Raw genomic sequence first — 22,908 nt, 5'->3', positions numbered from 1 at the left:
TCCATAAAAGCTCTATTGTCACACAGGGCTTATTAAATAAAGGTTGTTCATGTGTAATGTAACCACTAATAAGTAAAAACAGACAATGGTGCCTAAAACATATTTATTTATAATATATAGCATCCCAGTATTTAACATCAACATCAAAATGTGCATAATCCATGTCAATCCATAATACAAACAAGCATAAAAACAAAAACAAATCTGACATTAGAATTTTAACCATTTACACACTACATATTAGAGCTGTGACCCCAATCTATTGTAAGGAAAAAAGAATGACTCTTCAAACTTAATGAAAAATGGTCAGTCTTTATTTCAAAAAGTGGTATTGAGATACATGGATGTAACCCGAGTTTAGAGGAGCTGGATTGAACATTCAGAAATTGAAGAACACACCGTATAAACATTTAAAGATACTGCTTTCCATCTAAGCTCCTTCTGTTTAGGATGTAATATTACTAAGGGGAGAGCAGACAAAAACAAGATGACTGATTTAATTCTGACACCTTTGTGTCTAGGTCACATCCCCCTACCTGTGATAGCCCTGTTGTAGTCCCTCCCGGTTTCACTTATTCGAATGTTAATTATGTAAAGTGGTTTCCCTTCAACACATTTGGCTCCCAGAAGATACTCTGGTTTGTAATTTACTTATAATAATCATGTCATTGAGTGCAGTGAGGTGAGCTAGTCACCATTTGATCAAGATTGTAATTCTTACACTATAAATCTTTGCATTTAACCTATCCTCAGGTGAGGATTTCTTTTTAACAAAATAGTTTAGTTTGATTGTGTAGTTGGTATGGTAAAAAAAGCATTATACAGCTCTGGAAAAAAATAAGAGACCACTTAAAATGTATGAGTTTCTTTGATTGTACCAAATTGAAAACCTTTAAAATATAATCAGGAGTGGCATAAAGTTATCCAAAAGCAGTGTGTAAGACTGGTGGAGGAGAACATGCCAAGATGCATGAAAACTGTGATTAAAAACCAGGGTTATTCCACCAAGTATTGATTTCTGAACTCTCAAAACTTTATGAATATGAACTTGTTTTCTTTGCATTATTTGAGGTCTGAAAGCTCTGCATCTTTTTGTTATTTCAAACATTTCTCATTTTCTGCAAATAAATGCTCTAAATGACAATATTTGGAATTTAAGAGAAATGTCAGTAGTTTATTGAATAAAACAGCAATGTTTATTTTACTCAAACATATACCTGTAAATAGCAAAATCAGAGAAACTGAATCAGAAACTGAAGTGGTCTCTTTATTTTTTCCCCAGAGCTGTATTTAAAACCCTGAGTTTTGTGATCATTTTACTAAAAAAAATTTTATCCCAGGGACAGAGCAACCCAAACGCCATAACAGTACTAAAAGATGCTATTGTTATTACATCACAGTGGTAAGATGTTATTAGTTTATAATGTTACAGAAAAAGACAACTACAGTATATTTACATCACAATGGTAAACAGAGTAGCACTTGCTATTCAATCATAATGGTAGACAATAAAGCAACGTTTATTACACACATAGTATTAAATCATAATGGAATAGCATGGGATGTACCCTATTAAATTATAATGTTATGTAGTGGGAGTATGTCATAATGGTCTTTTTCCAACACATCAAACACAGTGTGGTTTGGTTTAAATCACCACCCAAATAATACCCTTCTGTGCGGTCTGCAATTATAGAACTGCAGTTATAGAAATACAAAGTGCTCCTATATGCTCAGAGGAGCTGATAAAATGGACAAGTGTAAAAAAAAGGAGGTGGTCATAATGGATCAACTGGAACGTGTATATCTGTGTAAATGATGAACAATAACTAAGTGGAGGACTGTCCAGCAACAGTGATTTGTGGTGAACGCTTCAACTGTATACATCGGTCCAATTCACACATTATATTTGACAAAGATTTTAAACGTGTATTATGTTCTTTATGCAATGCTTGCATTTCTTCAACTAATTTGCACTTTTGTTCAATCAGCTTCTGAACAGCATTGTCATGGTCATGACAAAGCATAGCTTGTCCAGTGGTGTGTGTAGTGTTCTCCTGATTCTGCTGTGTCTTTAAAGTTGTAGTCGCATCCACCTCACTAGAAAGATGAGAACCTCTTAGCCGGTCCATATCACATCCCTGAATCAGTGGTAATTCCAACTCATCAGTGTCACTCAATTCTGTCAAATCTATGATTTGTCCATCGTTATCATGATCAATATTTATTGTTTCAGCCAACTTTTTGGTACACCTCTCCTTCCAGTTGCTCACCAGCTCATCAGACTTGCCAGCAATGCCACAGTCAGCATTAGGTCCAACACTGGTGTGGAAATCTGTGAACAGTTTGAGTAAAAAAGTTCAACAACCAACACTAATATTAATATAATAAAAAATAATAATAATATAAATAAAATCTAGTTTTTCCTTACCCACTGATTTGTACACATGTTCAATCCTACTGCTTTTTTCAAGAGGAACTGGTTCATCATTGATGGTTGACTCTCTTTGCCATTGTTTTGATTTTTGTGAACTACTGGTCAAAGAAGGTCTGAAAGTTGTCAATCCAGGGCTGGTGTTTCTCACTGCTTTTTTCAAGCAATTATTGCGAGGTCTTTCAACCATACTGTTCAGACAAGCTGGAGAAAATACAGAAATTAGTATAACACATAATAACAGCCTATACCAACTCAAACCAAAAAAACATAACAATCGCTAACTTACCAAGGGGGCTCTCAGTAACTGAATTGCCTGCAGATTCTGTAGCTGTGGAAATGAAGGAAATATTATGGTTATTACATCCGACAATAACAAACAAATCTATAAAATAATGCCCTTTTAATGACGCCTTACCAAACTGAAACAGATTTGAAAAATAGCTCATATTACTGTACTGTACTACGTACATATCATTGAAGTTGGGCTTCCCAAATGGGCAACAACATTACAGCCCACCTTAATCTCACTTGGGTCCCCTCTATAACACATGTGAAGTGAACAACACATGTTTAACCCCTGCTGCCCCTCTCATGGACCCTGGTGAGGAGTTACATTGTATTTTCACCAAGGTTTACAGTCGTCTGTTCTACTGTAACTGTGGTAACGTAAGAAATGTTTCGATGATTTTGATAAACAATACCAAAAATATCTATGGACCCCATCAATACAAGCTACCCTCTCATTACATCCCATGCCCCATCTAGGCCACATGTGTAGTGTACAGCCCAGATGGGACCCATGTTTATGATGCTACAACCTAATGCAAAAAAAAAAAAACGTTTTTCTAACAATAAACAAACTTATTAAAACCTAGCTGTCTTAAACATTCAAAGTTTAATGCGGTGTAATTAGAGCCTTTAATTAGTAAAATGGAGTTTGGTGGAAGTGCACCCACCAAAGTTAACTTCCTTTTCTTACCTACTGATTTGTAGCAATCTTCTCTCCTGCTCCGTTTTCCAGGTGGAACTGGTTTATCGCTGATAGTTGACTTTCTTTGACTGTGTTGTGATTTCCGTAGATGACTGGCCAAAGAAGGATTGAAAGTTGTCAATCCAGGGCTGGTGTTTCTTACAGAACAACCATCATGAGGTTTAGATGCAGCAGAGACAGGCCTGCTGGGTTTGGTATCAAATCTCGGTGGTGTTAAGAGTCCAACTCTGTTAACTAAACGGGTCAGACATGCTGTAGAAAATCAGAAAACAGAAAACAATATAAGTGACTTTCCACAGAATGGGTGCCATTTCTGTCCCCAGGAAATGACATATATAAATGTGCACATGAAAATGACTTTAAAATACATTTTATTATTAAGCATAGTGTCTTGCATATTAACCAAATTGCAAAAGTAATATATGTAATTAAAAACATGAATAAAAAAAGAATAAAAAGATTATAAAAAACAGTAAGTTGGCTTTTCTGTATATTTGAACTTGTTGTAACTTTGACTGAGGACGTCAATCATAACACTCATTCCTGTTACCTAAATTAATTCTTAGATCTTATTTGTTTATTTTTTAAATAAAAATTTGGGGGAAATCACTAGAATGTGCTCAGTGTCCTCATGCTATTAGCATTGCCACTATTTAGATATTTTTCATGTTTTTGCTATATCTAGGCTAAAAACTCAGTCCTGTTACTCAAAACATAAAAAGTAACAGGAATTAGTTCCAGTAACAGGAATGAGTGCCATAACCAGAAATGAGTTCCAGTAACTAGATTGAGTTCCAGTTACAGGAGTGAGTGGAGTCCTCTGTTTTTTACTGATTTATTAATGTGAATATCAGGTAATGTAAACCACTTTTCCTAATTCTGTTTGGTTTATCATTTATCCATTTGTTTAAGAAATTGCAGGATAATAAATTTGATCAATTACAAGTTTGGGTCTTTTTTTTTTTTTTAGAAAAATACAATGCATATATAGTGATCTTTTTGTTATAAATATCAATTATTTGAACATGCAGTCAACCATTTCTAAAAAATAAAGACTTTGTTGAGAGAAAATTAAAGGAATTAGTGGACTTGCTTTTAAACATGCTTTTTAATTGTCACATGAGTTTTGGTTACAGGACTAAGAAAAAAATGTATCAATCTTCTGCTTAGAAACCTTGTTAAAAATTAAGTAAAGCTGCCTGAGTTTGACCAGTACATGGTTTGAATAGTTAAATATATGTGATATTAGATTCAGAGTTGAAAAAAAGATTTTAAAAATATGTTTAATTTGAAAGAGTTACAACATGCAAATGGCACCAATTCAGTGGAATGGCCCATCAAGCTTTAACTTACCAAGAGGGCTCTCATACAGCGATGTGCCTGCAGACTCAGTGACTGTGGAAATTTAAGAACAATTTAGGTCATTAAATCCAACACTAACATAAAAATAATAATAATAATAGTACCAAATAATAATAATGCCGTACCAAACAGAGGCAATGCTAAGCACTGCATAAATATAAAACTTTCAGCTGAAATTAGGTTAAATTCTATACATAACAGTAAAGGGTCAGTCAGTTCCCGCAACGGCTACCAGAGGAGCTGTAAGCAAGGTTAACAAGGCTGAATCAACCAGCCAAATACAAACCAAATGCGATATCATTAAACACCACTGTGAGGCGCTGCATCCTACAGACACAGTGAATAAACACCATGTCTCTAATAGGTGGCGCAGGCAAAGACGCGGTTCCACTAATAAACAAGCCCAGCGATTTAAAAATACTCATTATTACACACATTATCAGACACCAATATCAGGTTATTATTGAAATAAAAGCTTAAGTGTATATATTTTCCTATTATTATAGGCTATTTTAAACTGAAAGTAAGGTGGACTCTTGTAGTTCTGCAGGTCTTGCCGCTGGAGGGAGCCGAAAAAAACAAAACTTTAATTCTTAAAAAAAAAAAAAAATTCTTTCAGTCAAACGAGAGACTTTAATCTACACAAATCTCTCTTTTAAAAACAATTTATTTGGGTGAGTAAAGCGCTTCTGTTTATTTACAGACTTCCACGATAATACTAAAGCAACTAAAGCAGAGCAGCTTTGGAACTATTTTAACACTCGGAGTGTTTATAACCAAACAGATTGTATTTTCTCGTCCTGTTTAACTCAAAATCTTTTAATAAACAGCAGTAATGGAACTGTGGTATAATCGCAATAATACCCTCGAGGTTCGTGCTATAACGTGTCATATTGGCACTGCTGTGATGCGGTCCAAGGCCAAGTATGAGACGTTATAGCACTCCCTTTCGTGTATTATTGCTTAATTATCAGTTTACTCCATTTCCTAGCTACCTCTTCACAGGGCTAGGATAGTTGAGTAGCTGAGGTAGAGCATTTGTTTGTTTACCAAAGATGGCCTTTATGCACTGCTGACTAAAATTGCACTGCTGAAGGAGTTAGCTAAAATAAGTGGTCTATTTGCATAATTTTGTCCTGAGGCAACTACTAAAAATACTAATTAAACTGTTGTAAACAAAAAATGTTGTGATATTTTAACCATTACAATAAATGAAAGGAATGGTGTAAGCAAAAAAGTGGTTTGTTGGCTGGGGGCAACCACATGCCATAGATTGGTAAATCTGTGTACTTGTTTAGTGCTTTCAGTGAAACCCAAATGTTTTTTAACAGGAGCAGCAAAGAACCACACTGTTTAGTGCAGATATCAAATATCATTCCTTTCATAGATCTTGGGATATGAGGGGTCACAAATAATGCCTGTTACACGAGTCATAAATCATACATTTACTATATTGTGTAGGATGTATACAACTCACCTGGTGCTTCATATCCAAGTGGTGTTGAACTGAAGTATGGTACGGTACTTTTGAGCTGTTGTTCTTCAGTCCTGCCAACATTCTGTGTCAATTCATTGGATAAATAGAGACTTGTGGGTGCACAGCTCTTTTGCTGCATTGCTAGATGTTCTGGTTTGATGTCCATCTCTGCTCTCTGATTCTCCTTCCATGTTATCGTGTTGTAGGAAGCTTGTACAGGGTATTCATTTATGAAAGGGACCTTTTGGCTCAGCACTGAAGCACAGGTTTCCTGCTGAATGGTATTCTTCAAAACTGACATTGCTTTCTGATCACAAACACCAAGAGAGATTTTACAGGCAACAGCATAGCACTCATCTGCTTCTGAGGGTTCAGATTTTATCCAGAGAGGTTTTATATTATTGGCAGATGAACCACCGTTCTCCTCCTTTTCTGATGATGAGTAACATGCCCAAATGGGATCTTCATCACTTTCAGTTTTGATCCAAGCTGATAAATTCATTTTCTTAACTCTAGTATAGTCTGAGTGTTGTTTAGTCAGACAGTCCTTCATCCTGTAGTTCTCCCTCCTCTCTGTTGAAGGGGAAAAGACGGTTGCCTCCTCTACAGCTGTGTCAGATGTGTAACCAATCCTTAGGTTTTGTGCATGGATCTGGAAGCCCTCCAAGATGTGCTGCATTCCTCCAGATGATCACAAAGAACTGAAACACAATATATAGGATTAATAATGTCAGCAGTGGCAACAAAAACAAAAACTTGCTACTAATTTAAATGTAAGAAACATATGTCTTATGTCTTAAGAAAAAAACATTATTTGGTACACAAAAAAAGAGATCTGAAAGTTCGGCTTTGTCTTTATCAAATTATAATTAACAAATATTTTTAACTCCTTAAGCCTGTGCGAGCCCACATGTCCAGTCTTCATGCTGGTAAATGCAGTTCTCTTTAACAAAATGTTAAACTACAATTTCAAGAGTAGAACAATTTTTTCCAATATTAACTTTAGTATATTATTTTTTTGTTTGTACCGTTAAAAGCAAAAAAAATACAATCAATGAAACCAAAGGATTATTTTGTCCATTAGAGAGTGCAAAATAGTTAATTGTAGAGACACATACAATTTTCTAAAAATGGTGCCAATGGGAAACCTGAGGCTACCATGTCTACAATACAAATATAGACATTTATTTTTACTATCCAAAACCACCACTCTGCCTCAAACAGCATAATAAAACCATGGAGCATGGTGAAAGGGGGCTATGTAGATGTAAATTAAATTTCACTTAGATGTATTTATGTACATTTGAACAATACAGAAATTAAATGGGTGGTTTGAAGCCTGATCAGTCTTCTTTACTAAAACTAGCATTAAACAATTAATTTATATACTTTCAGTAGAAAAAAAAAACGTTTGTTCATAGAAAAATTGAGCATTAAAAAAAACTCGAATTGTGGTGGGTAATATTATAACCCTCAACTCGTCAAACAGATACTCTCTATAAGAGATCATTACAACAATATTAAAATGCTTGCGAGTAAAATACAATTTTAAATTCATAATGCATTCTCCTCTCAAATTACTTTAATTCCCTACCTGTAAGATCTTACAACATTATTTTGTATTATTAATATCCAACAATTAAATGCTACACGATATTACTGCTCTTTCTAATGGAATGTACAGTAATTTAGAAAAAAAACATTATTGATAAAAAAGGTCTTACCTAAATTACAAAGCTCCAGGCAGAGGTAAAGTCATAGGTATAGATTAGCTAGTTTGTGCGAACCGTGTCAACTCCAGGTAAGCATCAGTCATCACATAAATAGGCCTGACACCTTTAAGGTGGGGTTAACATGGCCCAGCCAATCACTACTTTGTTCCACAACCAATTACAGGACTGCTCTAATTTGTTCTATTTGCAAAAAACAGCAAAATGCATCAAAGACTGAAAAAATAAAATAAAGAGTTTTGAGATATCAGTTTCTCAACATAATTTTAGATAAAAATAATATGTACACAGTTGGTGTGAGACCACAGTTGTTTTATTCTTACACTGTTTTTCATTACATGTTATTATATCAGATAGAAATAAAAAAAGAAACCCTCAAATGTAGCTAATCCTAGCTTATTTCATGCATGTCTGGCTTAGGAAACTAAATGCCTGTATTTTGATTTTTGTCTGCTGTTAGTTTTCTCCATAGTTTGAACCCTGTAGCTGCTCTTTACACAGTGTAAATAGTTCTGGATGAAATGACAAATATATATATATTTTAAAATAAACTCATTTTTTTTTACATACAATTTTGCATTCTCCTGTAAAGTCACCTTTTGGAGAAACAGGGCATGTTTTTAATTGGACAGAGAATAAAAATGACTAGTTTGTATAACCATTCTTTTTCATATTCTCAGTGGGATTAATGGAACTAGACTTCACTCTAACCTTCACAGATGTAAATTTGTAAATGGGCCGCAGACGACTCTCACGTTGGTTTCTGCAGCTGTCTGTGTTGAGAGATAATAGTCTTTGTTCTAACCAATGTCTACTCCTACTGCTGGAGCCGACTGACACTATGCTGTCGTTCACACTGTCTTTGGTGTGAGATAAACTACTGTGAAACTACTGTGAATACATACAGTACAACTCAAAAGACACACATTTGCATTCAATGTTTTTCTTTATATATTTATTTAATTAATTTATAAAATTTAATGGACACATATGAAATTATGTAGTTAAAAGTGTTTGGCCTCCACAATCCCCTGACCTAAACCCAACTATGATAGGTTAGAGATTTGGTGATTTGGTGATCAGCATTCATCTATAACTTTAATGTCTTCAATATTACATTTAAAATGTAAAAAAATCTAAAGGGGGTTGGGAAAATGCATAAAGAGAGTAGCACCATGCAAATAGTAAAAACAGACTTTAACTTATATATCTTTTACAAAAGCCTTGTTATTGAAATATCTTAGAATAGGTCAGGTGATGCAAAATGCCTTGTGGACTGTTGAAGGTAATATACACCCTTTTTGTTGCAAAGGGGATCAAAGCTATGCTTGGAGAAAAAGAGTAAATACTAATAATGTACTAATTTCAAATTCCAGGGAAACAAAATCAATCTCAACAAATTCAGGCCAGTGTAAAATGAAATACAGTATTTATTCGCAGTTATTTTTCACAAAGATATATTTGCATAAACTCTATATCACAAAAACACATTTATTAGTATTAATGATGCCCAGGTACTTTAGATGAAGTTACTTTTATTTTTAATCCCATAATTCTTATTCAGATTAATTCAAGTGTTTATACAAATTATTGCAATTCGCATATGTGATCATATTTGTTTAATATAAATAATATAAATGTTTGGTTAACTTAATGATGCAAAAAATGAATGGATATAGACAACTACCATACCAATATTTGCAAGCAGGTAAGAAATTAGAAAAAATATATAGGCTATAATAAGAGCAGCCAACATTGAAGGCTGCAGGCAATTTAAAGACAATCTAGTAGATGGGAAGATTTTGGAATGCCAATGAATGGATTGAATATTATGCTTACACATTTAATCGGTCTCCAATTTTCTGCCAGGCAGCTTATCTTGACTTTATTAATACAAGAAGTGTTCACTTTCCTTGTAATTATGTCTTTATATTCATCAAATAGATGTATAAGTAACTCCTGTTCAGCAGGAGAGAAAAAAAGCAGCGCTTTCCTTCACCTTCCTTTCCTCCAACATTTTTCACGGCTTTTCAGGGCTCGATTACTGCGGCTGTTTAAATACCGTGTGCAGGTCCATAAGCCTTGATTACAAAGCCTGTCATTTGTATTAAAACAGGTTGAGTCTGGATTTCGCTAGTGCAACGAAACGAGCTGGAAGTGACTTGTGTAAATAAATGCACATATAAATGAATAAATAAATATATAAGAAACGTATTTATTAATTTGTTTATTTACCTATACAATTATTTGTGCATGCATTTATTTGTATAGGTAAATAAACAAATTAATAAATACGTTTCTTATATATTTATTTATTCATTTATATGTGCATTTATTTATGTCAACATTTATTTATTTATTCATTTATTTATTTCAACATTTATTTATTTATTCATTAATTAATTTCAACATTTATTTATTTATACTTATGTCATAAGGAACAAATATTCCCAACTTTTCCACTGAGAAAGTAATTATGTGCGTCCAAACTGCGGTGCGCTTTCACTGCCTCAGTTTCAACAAGGTAATGATCACATCTGGGAAGGTCACCTCTGGCAAGCGTTTTAAATCAGAGGAAAAAACTTCCCTCTTAAATCCTTATCAAAAGGATCAGGAGAAGAGGTTTGATCACTTTTTACTAACACTATAGCGTGTTTGTTCTGTGTTCGGGAGCGAAATATGCGCTCTCATTTTGACAGCTGTATACTTGAAAATAGCTTCACCGGAAGCGTCGAAGGAACAGACATGAGCAGTAGCTTTGTTATTGTTTTCCTCATTGAAACGGTCTATTCGGGCGTGCAACGCAGATGTAAACATAGTAAACCGAGTCACGCGGCTGTGAAAAGTGAATGCAGCACAGCGTCCATGGACACAGCGTTTATTCACAGCTGTGGTAATTAGCGTTATCTGGTCAATATGTATATGACTATATTTAATAGCTTGATCAAGACCGGATTACGTTTTCACCAAAGCGAACCGAGTTCATTTGGGACCGGACCGAGAACACCTCCTGGTGTCCGGTTGGTTGGATCCGAACCCGAGTGCGATTACTGTTTTCACATCTGTTCAATCGAACTGCACTAGGGTGTTTTCACACCTGTAGTTCATTTCTCTGGTCCGAATCAGTTAGTGAGTTTGTTTACTTGGAGCGCTTTCTCCCTCTGTTTGGTCTGGTTTCACACTGACATAAATGTAAACGCACCAAAATGCGCACCAATAAACCACGCGGGCAGGCTGTATTCTCTGATTGGGCAGAGGTGTCTGGCGTGGGAGTAAATATACATATACGAAACAGTAAATATAGCGAGAAGATTCTGTGTTCCAGTGCGTATATTTGTGCTTTAACACTGAACGCTGCGCGTTTAAACACAGTGTTCGGGTGTGCAGCGCAGATGTAAACATAGTAAACCGAGTCACGCGCCTGTGAAAAGAGAATGCAGCACAGCGTCCAGCGTTTATTCACAGCTGTGGTAATTAGCGTTATCTGGTTAATATGTAGGGTTAAAATCCGCCTTATCAGCAGTTTAGCTTAAATAAATGGACTATATTTAATAGCTTGATCGAGATCGGATTACGTTTTCACCAAAGCGAACCGAGTTCGTTTGGGACCGGACCGAGAAGACGATCCGAACCCGAGTGCGATTACTGTTTTATGTTAATTTTATGGTAGATTTGGTAGCATTGTGGTATCTGGTTTAGGGGTGGGTTTCCCGAAAACGAGCAATCTTAGCGAATAACGAACGAACTAACGAATGACGTGTGTAAAGAACGAGCCAGTTCTGCGAGCATTTCCCAAAGAGCTTCGCAACGTGAAAATTAGAAACGAGGTTAAAGAACGTCTTTGTTGACTCCTCCCCCAAAACAGCGCGCTCAATCGATCCACAAATATCGATCCAATATGCAGTATTTATTCACTATTACACCATAAAAACGTAGAAATGTGTTGTAATTAACAACATTATACTCCTAAAGATACATATGACTAAATAAATACTCGAAAATCTAATCTATTTTAAAACATTAAACTTTTTTTACATTTTTAAAACTATTATTGTTAATATATATTATAATAATAAATATTATACTAATATTATTAATAGTAATATTAATTTATTATTATTATAATTATTAATAATATAAAATTAAATATAATAATACATATACGTATGTTCCTGTGTGTGTGTGTGTGTGTGTATATATATATATATATATATATATATATATTTACACACACACACACACTATATATATATATATATATATATATATATATATATATAGTACTAAACATACTAAACATATTTCTGTTGGTTTAAAATGTATATATATATATATATATATATATATATATATATATATATATACATACATACATTTTAAACCAACAGAAATATGTTTAGTATACACTCTGTGAAGCTCCAGCTCATCACCATCTCAGTTGGGTTTGGTCAAGGTATTGTAGAGGTCATGCACCTTTTTGTTTACTAGATAATTCCATTTGCATCAATTAATAGTTTTCATGGTTTTGATAATAATCGACAATGTAAAAAATAAACAAATAAAAACAATGAATGAGACGTGTCCAAATTTTGACTGGTATTTATATATTTGCGAGTTGACACACCCCAGAGTTTGCCCAGATGAACGGCCACAATGTTGGTTAGAAGCACCTGATTAAGGAATAATATTAAATATTACCTGCACAATCACCGATACCCTTTACAATATGTGTAGGTGTGATTAAAGACACCGCAGGCGTCCCCTGCACCGGACCTACAGTACCAGGGATTTTCCCAATAGCATGGAAATATATAGTGTTGTGCTGTAATTCCCGGGCTGGTGGGAATTGTATATAAGTGTGTGTATGGCACAGTAACAGCCTGATTACAGAATCCACGGACTTGGAGACTTTGCAGCTTTGCTTAGTCCGTGAGCATCATCTGCAGGAATTGACTGATTGCATTTCTTGAAGCATTAATGTCAAGAACTCATTAACGCACCATCGCTAATCTGGATTTTAATAATTTATTCGTTTGATTGGTCAATTCCAATATGCCCAGTTAGACTACAAGCCACAGACAAAGTTGGCATTATAATATAATATAATATAATATAATATAATATAATTGATTATAATTAATAGTAATATAATATAATTGCTTCAAACACGGAAATTATAATTTTTATTCCTCAAAATTGGCGGCCCCTGGTGTTTAAGGTGCTGAACTGCAAGTCGAGATCCCCAAACAAAGCTCTTTAAGAATAACGATTGGGTGAGGGCACTCGTTAATCTGCGAGCGAGTTTACGTAGTACTTTAGTTACGCACGGGTTTGGGAAACACTCTTTAATTAACGATCAATCTTAAGTACAAGTTAACGAAGTTCTTAGCGCTACGAAGCTTTCGGGAAACCCACCCTAGTTTAGTTGCAGTTTTAATAGTTGTTCTTGTTTGTAGTATGCCCACCATGAAGCACCGGTGAAGCACCGCAATTTACTGACAATAAACTCATACTTTTTTTTTTTTTTGTATTTTGTCTGGCATAGAGCAGAAAGACCTCAATCATTTTCTGTCATGACAAGTTAATAGCTGACATTTTAAGGCCCCACTAAGTTAGCACTAACAAAACCAATGTACAGTTCTGAATGTACAGTTATGCTACCCGGCTAACAATTTAGCACCCCTTCCTCCAGTACAAAACTTAAATACATACTTCTACCATTCCAGCTTTTACCAAGATTGCAGCTTTTAAGCACAAATGCCCATGTGTTTTGGGGGCTGTGCACTTTGCAGTGTGCCCAGCTAAACCCATAAAGAAGCCCCCAGTGGTAAACACAACTAGCCTATACTATGTCAAATATGTAGCAATTTTTCACAAATGTTTTAATAAAAAGCGTACATGCTATTTGTGAGTTCACTACTGGTGGAATGTGTGCTAACGTGTTTAATAGGTAGCTAAGCTTAAGGAAATATCCATATGACGAGCAGTTCTAATTCAAAGCTGTATTTGTGTTATTTGTCATTATAAGTCTTATGTGTAATTCCTGTACTGTTGGAATTGGAACTATTGTGATAGCTAAGCAGTTCTGTCGATTTGTGTTGCCTTGTCAGTAAGCCCAGATTGTGTAATGTACCAGAAAAACATCAAATTATCCCAGAAAACACAAAAAATCAAAAACTGTTCCATGCACAAAGCCACTAAATAGCATTTCTCATTTAGTAGAACTCGACAAAACACCCGAGCAAGCAAACATAAAATAAACTAAGCTAAGGTGGCTAAGATGTGGTTGAGAGGTACTTAAATCCGATGCTACGATATTGATTGATTTTGTTGATGCGCCAGTGTTTTCTTTCACCACTGACCACTAGCAAAGCCATATAATAATATAGGAATGCTGTTTTCAGTCTGTAATGCACTCAAAAAAAAAAAAAAGAAAAACACTCACAACAAAAGTAAAAGAATCACGTGATATTTGTATTAAATGTTTTTACATGACAGGTTACAATGTAAAACCAGTGCAGTTTAACAAAGTTATTTTTAAAATTAAAACATGACGAGAAAAAGTATGAACTAGTGTTAGTAAAAATATGAATAACTTATTTTTTCAAAATAAGCCATTACTACTCATTGTAGGAGTACCAGCATGCTGATTATTTTCTAAGTTTAGTAGATGGAGCTAAGCTGCTACGCGATTGTCAGGTTAACATTTATTCTGATGGTCAACAGATCTAAATTAGTGAAATATGTCTATAAAAATAAGAAAGCTCATGATGTCCACTGCAGCTAACGGTGTTTGAAAGGGTCAAGATCATAGTTGGAACTGAACTCAAGACAATTATTACATTAATAGTAATAAGAACAGTGTGTATAATACATCAAGCATTTCTTTCAAACAGAATAATAAAATCCTGTAGAGGTAGATCACCTACAATCTCCTGATTCTTGTGGTGGATAAATCCAATAGGATCCATCAATGTACAAGTCCTTTAGGTTACCATCTTTTCCATTTTTATTTTCTTTATTTTTCTTAATTTTCTTCTTGTACCTATTCATCCTCTTCAACTGATTCTTCTTGTTCTTCTGACTCTTCTTCTTCTTCCCATTCTTCCTCCTCTGACTCAGACAGCTGGACTTGCTTTTTCTTTTGTGTCCTCGTCTCTCTTTTTCTCTTGCCTTTTTCCTTCAGTGGGTCTTTATCATGAGTCTTCAGGTGAACTTTCAAATTTGCCTTTGTTCTGAACTTGTTCTGACACACATGGCAGGAGAACGGCTTCAGGTCTGTGTGTGTGATGCGATGTCTCGATAAATAAAAGGCGGCTTTAAACGTGGCCTTGCAGTCGGGACACTTGTAGGGTTTGTCTTCAGTGTGTACATTCATGTGCATCTGGAGTGCTGATCTTAGTCTAAAACCCTTGCCGCACAACTCACAGAAGTGTTTGATTAATTCTTTGTTGTGTGTTGCTTGATGAACTTTGAGATGATGCCCAGAGCGGAAGACCTTACCGCACACTTCACAGGAGGCAGGGGGTTCATGTTTGCACTTGATATGATATGCAAGCTTTTTTTTACTATTAAAAGACATGTCACAATGAACACATCTAGATCTAGCATGCTTCTTCATCAAGTGGTATATGAGGTGCCCTGATGAGATTAAGGCAACATCACATTGGCAGCATTTCCAGTTCCTTGTCTGTGCTTTATTCTTTGATTTTGATGTTTTGGGAATCTTGTGCTTACTACCCTCCACATAATGTGAGCGCATGGTTTTTTGACATTGTTGACAGAACTGAAAACAATCCAACAATGGCTGCTTCTGCTGTGATGCTGATCTTTCCAAGCACACGCCACCTTGCTGTGGAGCACTGTTTTCACCTGCTTGTTCATGTTCAGGTGATGAAGAAATTGACTGATTTGCTCCATGTGCAGGTCTGAGATTAGATTGTGAAAGCGTATTAGAAGGAGAGATGGGGTTTTTTTGGACAATATGCTGGGATTTGTCTGGAGGTCTTGCTACTTGTTGGTTTGTGTCTTTAATCTGAGTTCCTGAGTCAAGGCCATGTCTGAGTATGGGTGATTTATATGAAGAGACAGAGTTAACACAGCTGGTACTCTTTGGATTTGAGACTGTGAAGGTCTCATTTTGAAGATTACCAATACTTTTGCTGTCCTTCTTTGAAGCCAATGTAACAACTGGTGATGAGATGGCCCGAGATGCCATTGCCAAGAGGACATTTGATGCTGCGTAGCATTCCTGCTTGCTTGTCACAATTTCTTGTTTTTCTGATTTTGTTGATCTTGGAATCTTGTGCTTACTACCCTCCACATAATGTGAGCGCATGGTTTTTTGACATTGTTGATAGAATTGAAAACAATTCAACAATGGCTGCTCCTGCTGTGATGCTGATCTTTCCAAGCACACGCCACCTTGCTGTGGAACACTGTTTTCACCTGCTTGTTCATGTTCAGGTGATGAAGAATGTGGCTGATTTGCTCCATGTGCAGGTCTGAGATTAGACTGTGAAAGCGTATTAGAAGGAGAGATGTGTTGGGGTGTACATTTTTCTTGGACAATATGCTGGGATTTGTCTGGAGGTCTTGCTACATGTTGGTTTGTGTCTTTAATCTGAGATCCTGAGTCAAGGACATGTCTGATTATGGGTGATTTATATGAAGAGACAGAGTTAACACAGCTGATACTCTTTGGATTTGAGACTGTGAAGGTCTCATTTTGAAGATCACCAATACTTTTGCTGTCCTTCTTTGAAGCCAATGTAACAACTGGTGATGAGATGGTCTGAGATGCAAGAGTCAAGAGGAGATTTGATGCTGTGTAGCACTCCTGCTTGATTGTTACAATTTCTTGTTTAATGTCACTCTCTGTCTGTTGGTTTTCACTACCTGGGACTGAATTATAGCAATCCCAAAAGCTTTCCCAGGCATGATCCTCATTCTTTATACCAACAGTCTGACTAAGCACTGCTCTGTCCTGATCACTGAAAATGTTTTCACATCTGGTGACATTTGCCTCTTCAAATTCTGGAGCTTCAGATTTTACCCAGAGAGGTTCTGTTTTAACACCAAAAGCTTCGCTCGGCCCCTGCTTTTCTAATGATTCGTAACATGCCCAAATCGGATCTGTATCATCTTCTGTTTTAACCTGGACTGAGTCCACATACTTCTGACTGTGACAGGGCTGTTCTAACAGTTTTTCAGTGTGACTATTCCTCATTCCACTGTTCTCCATCATCACTGCAGAAGGGGAAATAGCGCTCCTCTACAGCTGAATCAGAGGGTTTAAGAAGTCCTCAGGTTTTGTAGAACAGCGATCAAGTACAACAGGTCTTGAGCATTTCTTTAAGACTGATGCTCAGCCTGCAATAAAACACAAAGTACAGCATTAGAGATGAAGTGTAAAAGTGTAGTAATGCATGTTGTGTCCAAACAAAACAGCATGCATTGCTCAGTATTAATGAATTAAATATATGTATTTTATCGATGATTTATTTAGTATATTTTTCTATATATTTTCTATATATCTATTTCTTTTTGGAAAAATTATGTTTGAAAAGCTTTGGTTATTGTTTTATTCTTTCCGTAAAATTGTGTATCTTGTGCATTACATTTTACTTTTAAAATACTTAAATGGCTTAACATACCTACACAATTACTCAAAATAGACAGGCCATCATATTTTAAATAAGATTAATTACATAATTGAAAAATTCTAAAAAATAAAAAACTAAATATCAAATATTACTGAATAATTAAATTCAAAATAAATACAATACTAGTAGCCAAGCTGGTTTAACTCTTTGTATAACTTGGCCAGATCATGTTTATAAACCAGTTAAACCATTAAATGAAACCATGACTTTTACTAATCAAGTGTTAAACAGGTCGACCAGTTTAACCAGCCTGAGCTGACCATTCTGTTGTTTTGATCTGCTTGTAGGTTAAAAACTTTCTTTTTTGAAGAAAATCTCAATTTAAGCTGACCTGTTTAAGAGTGTGTAAGTGCGGGAGTTCTGCCCAAATAGTAGGGCATTAAGTTCTCAGTGCTTTACTTTAAATAATCGAAAAAGTGACAGGATCTGTATCCTCGTCTCTGATCATTTGTGTCTCATTACTCACCCTAACAAGTATGTTTTTGTGTGTACCCTGCTGCAATGGAACGTAGGAGTGGATGCTCAACATGTGGAAAATAGGAATATCCAATGCCCAAGGAAATACCCAAGATGCTGTTTTAAGTAAAAAATAATGAAAAAAGCCCCTGCAGCCCCTCCCTATGAGAAGCACCTCCTCTCAGGAACGCGTATGAACAGTCATCTTGATGAAAGCAGAGATAATCCACTTTAACTTTACTTAGAAATACACGCCAAAAGTCACAGCCGTCTCAGTCACGTTTATTTAGTGTTTGGGTCAACAGAAAGAAAGTTAGAGGGGTTGCCATTCCAAGCAAGTGGCCTGCCTGAAAATGAACCCCCTCTAACTTTTTTTTCTGGTGACTCAAGATAAAAATTTTTTTTTAGTAATACATATGTGACACCAGCATGTATTACATGTGCAAGTGTCATGTATGTAGCCCTCATGTAGCCAGATATAACAGGGTATGCCTGAAAAAGCACCCCCTCTAACTTTCTTTCTTTTATTTTATTTTTTTATAATTTTATTTCTAATTTTTCCCATTTTTCTCCCCAATTTACACGGCCAATTACCCAACCCACTCATTAGGACTCCCCCTATCACTAGTAATGCCACAACACACCAGGAGGGTGAAGACTAGCACATGCTTCCTCCGATACATGTGAAGCCAGCCACCGCTTCTTTTCGAGCTGCTGCTGATCCAGCATTGCCGAGCAGCCAGCGCGCTTGGAGGAAAGCACAGCGGCTTATTGGCTCCGGTACATCAGCTCACAGACGCCCTGTGCTGCAGACATTACCCTAGGAGTGATGTGGGGAGAGAGCACCATCTACCCACCCAGAGGGAGCAGGGCCAATTTTGCTCCCTCTGACGCCGGCAGCTTGATGGCAAAGCTGCATGAGCTGGTGTTCGAACCTGCGACCTCCTGCTCATATAACTTTCTTTCTGTTGATGACTGAGACAACCTTGACTTAAGTAGAGCAAAAAATAAAAAATTAAGTACGCGGAAACAAACGAGACATTGCAGAATGAGAGATTCTGTCAACAACAAATTTGGCTTTCTTTGTTTTTATTTTTTGTCTCTTGTACAATGCACTTTTGCTATGCTAATTTAGTCACCTAACCCCCTTCCCCCTTACAGTGATCACACTGCAACTCTAGACCATCAGTTGATCATTTGCTCTCACTTTATCCCCCACATTCTTCTCCCTAAACTCGTATCCTTTGTCTTCCTGCACCCCCTACAGCACTGAAAGCAGTTTCTAATGTATGTAAGGTCCTCCCAAGCTGTGCCAGTGTACGATTTTCTGCCTGCACGAGAATTAAGTCGCAATCTGATAAGGCCTCCTGACTTCTGAATTTGACTCCTGATTCTTGAATGTCATATTATTAAAGTAATCAAGTATTGTTAAAAACATATATTTTATATATATTTTTCTGTTTATAATTTGCAACATACACTTTAATTTTATATAATTTTAACATTCTGATTTTATTTCAGTATGTTAGCATTTATTTTGTTTTTTTTGTGTAAAACTTGTGTAAAAGATTTTACTATGTAAGCTTTTCAAGAGTTTGAATTTGAAATATTGTGGCCACTGTCCTGTTATGTCCTAAGACGTCTATATAAAAATATTAAATCGTTTTTACGGTTTGAAATATGAATTAATCGCAAGATTACCTGTTTTGTAGCCTCTAGACGGACTTTGCAGATCCTCTCAGCCGTGGAGATTCGATAATAACGGGGTCGAAAATTCAGTTTTTCAGCTTATCTGCAGTTAAACCGATCTTCACAAGAAAGTACTGACACTAACAACGTTTTTTAATTAGCTACTTTAACGCTGATCTGTAACACAGCTGGATGTAACTCGTACTGCCTGAGCTTCAGCGTGTTTACAGCAGCAGTAAGTGAATGAGAATGAACCTGCAGGAGAGAAGTTATCTATGGCCCCGCCCCCTCCTCACACAGTCTCGTTTTCAATTGGCTCCCCAGCCCACCAATCCTTCAACTACCATGACCTGCGTAGTGCCCTGAAGAGGGTGTAAGGGGGCTATTTTATGGAGCCAAATCAGGGACAAATGTTTTGTCAAATTGAAAAGAAAAAAAAAAAAAAAACAGTATGGAAACTAGTAGTTTAAGTATTAAGCTTGAACTATGAAAAATGTAGTATATATCCCAAATAAAAATAAGTGTATCAATGTTTTTTGGGCAAATATATAATTTTGATTTAATTCTAGAATTGTTGTAAATACTACTTGTTTTTTTTTTAACATTATCATTATTTTGTGTATTGAAAAAACCCACATCTCCACAGTATGGGAAAGAGACCTGCAGCTGAATACTACCCTGAACTGGGACAGAATCTGGGATAATGTTTTTTTCTCTTCAAGGAATCTCGCTCATCAGTTGATTAATTTTAAGTTTCACAGAGCTTATACTACGGTGGCCGAGAAAGCCCAACGCAGTGCAAATTGAAAAGTGCTGCAAAAGCACAAAACACATCCATCAAAATTACAACACAGGCGCAGCAAATAGAAAAACGCGCTGCAAATAGAAAAACGCGCTGCAAATAGAACCACAACACAACGGAAGTGAGTCACAACACAACGGAATTTTCCCGGGGGACCTTAAAAGATGCTGTACCAGCTAAGCTGCGTCTTCAGTAACGTCTCGGACTTCACTATGTGTACAAAGGACAATAAGTGGCAAACAAGGCGTTTTGTGAAGCAGAACTTTTAATAATATGCACACAACCGTGGTAATCACAGGTAATAAACATAACTTACTTTTCAGAAGCTTGTTTGCCACTTATTGTCCTTTGTATACAGCTGGTACAGCATCTTTTAAGGTCCCCCGGGAAAATTCCGTTGTGTTGTGACTCACTTCCGTTGTGTTGTGGTTCTATTTGCAGCTCGTTTTTCTATTTGCAGCGCGTTTTTCTATTTGCTGCGCCTGTGTTGTAATTTTGATGGATGTGTTTCGTGCTTTTGCAGCGCTTTTCAATTTGCACTGCGCTGGGCTTTCTCGGCCACCGTATTTATACCACTCCTATGAAACGCTACCAAATGAAACGTGCTGACAAATCCAAACTGTCATTTATGTGGCAAAAATACATAATATAATAGTGTTGGTACAACACTGCATATGTTTTGGGACTGTCCTGAAGTATCTAAACTCTGGTCTAACGTATCCTGTGTATCATCGGATGTACTAGATGTTGTTATCAAAATTTCACCCTCTTTGTTTCGCCTTAACGATGACTCTTCACTCCGGCTCTCTCGTTCACAGCGCAAACTCCTCCTTGCTACTCTTACAGCTGCAAAAGAATATTCTACAGTTCTGGTTTAATCCCACTCTTCCCTTATTTCGTACTTCCAATACTCTGTCAATTGCTACTCATGAACGGTCATGCACTAGACGATTTTTTTTTGTAACAGGCTTTTTTCTTTGTAAACTTCAATTATACATTTGTTTTGTGTTTGTTTATTTTCTTCTCTTTTCCCTATACTGAATCTCAATTCAGCATAAATATTTTCTATTTTTCTGTTTATTTGGTCTTCATCTGTGTTTCACATTATCCACTGTACTGACTTGTCCCACTGCTCATCTCTTTCAATAAACAAAAAGTTGTTCACAAAAAAAACAGAAAAAAAAACAGCATGCACTAGAAGTTTAAGATTTAAGATTGAACTTTGAAAAATACAAAAATATATTTCAAATAAAAAATGGAAAAAAGTGTATAAAAAATTGGCTTTTAATATAATTTTAATTTAATTCTGAAATTGTTTTAAACACTTTCTTTCTTTTTTGAGATCTTATTTTTTCAGGTGCAGATTATATGTTTTTGGAAACAGGTTTGTTCGCAGTTTCAAATTTAAATTTTAAGGGTTCATATATTTTTTCACTTTCAGATCTGAGTTTTCAAGTTTCAGAGTTTTTACCTTAATCTTGCGTGGGGGCGTGGTATCAAAAGAGAAGGGGCATGGTACAATGAGTTATTAGGGTGTTTCTACTTCACCCGGCGCTGCGCAGTCCGATCGCCGTCTGGCGTCTGCCCCAACTGCGCGAGCCTAAAGACGCCAGATGACGACAGAGCTTTATCGCGGACACCTATCACGTTTAACTATTTTTTTATTGTAAAATATATGTCTCCTCTAAAACCCCTTAAAGACCCAATGTTTACACTATCATATAGTAGCAGCTTTAGAACATTGTTTTGTTATTGCAGACCAGCTTTTCTGTTCTTTGTTCTTGGAAATAAATACAACCTCATGCTCATTTACACAGCTTTAATTGTTTAGCGTATTTCACTACAGAAAATAATAAAAGGAAAGAAAAGTAGATCACAGTGTAATAGTTATGTAGTGCTTTTAAAAATAATTAATAAGAGAAGTTCAAAACGCTTTATAAAACAGTAAAATACTGCACAAAAAAGGAATTGTCTTGCTACTATTTAAGATAAGCTTAACATTCAGGAAAAATAACATGAAAACTGTTTATACTAAAAGTGCATTGATATGGTTTTCTGACAGCTTGATGTGTGTCTTACAGTTTGATAATATATGCATGATCTTTGTTGCCAAAAATCCAGTAAACAAAAAAAATCGCATCTCTTTTCACTTTTTAAAGTCTTTAAAGGAATTTGATTCGTTTACCTTCAAAGTTTTCATTTTGATACTGCCGTGGTACTGGTGATTGTAAGCCTAAACCAAATGTGAAATATTTTCACATTTTATTCCTTAGTGTCTTTGTTAAACCTTTTACAGACT

General features: G+C 35.8%; 2 protein-coding genes across 2 annotated transcripts; both read right to left on the bottom strand.

Annotated features, from left to right (window-relative positions):
- Window positions 1-296: 296 nt before the first annotated feature.
- Window positions 297-7,000, bottom strand: LOC103034753 (uncharacterized). The gene is made up of 6 exons (XM_007261027.4): window positions 6,268-7,000; window positions 4,782-4,823; window positions 3,417-3,680; window positions 2,724-2,765; window positions 2,432-2,638; window positions 297-2,335 (listed from the first exon to the last, which is right to left on the bottom strand). The coding sequence occupies exons 1-6, from the start codon at window positions 6,944-6,946 to the stop codon at window positions 1,830-1,832; spliced, it is 1,740 nt and encodes a 579-aa protein (XP_007261089.3). The 5' UTR covers window positions 6,947-7,000; the 3' UTR covers window positions 297-1,829.
- A 7,450-nt stretch (window positions 7,001-14,450) lies between these two features.
- Window positions 14,451-20,094, bottom strand: LOC111196667 (zinc finger protein 540). Its single transcript, XM_022686012.2, has 2 exons — window positions 19,820-20,094; window positions 14,451-17,369 (listed from the first exon to the last, which is right to left on the bottom strand). The coding sequence occupies exon 2, from the start codon at window positions 17,242-17,244 to the stop codon at window positions 15,043-15,045; it is 2,202 nt and encodes a 733-aa protein (XP_022541733.2). The 5' UTR covers window positions 17,245-17,369; window positions 19,820-20,094; the 3' UTR covers window positions 14,451-15,042.
- Between the last annotated feature and the right edge of the window lie 2,814 nt (window positions 20,095-22,908).

This window comes from Astyanax mexicanus, chromosome 1, assembly GCF_023375975.1.
Source record: "Astyanax mexicanus isolate ESR-SI-001 chromosome 1, AstMex3_surface, whole genome shotgun sequence".
Taxonomy (NCBI): Eukaryota; Metazoa; Chordata; class Actinopteri; order Characiformes; family Acestrorhamphidae; genus Astyanax; species Astyanax mexicanus.
The sequence above is the reverse complement of the archived record's forward strand: the minus strand, read 5'-3'. Positions and strand labels throughout refer to the sequence as shown.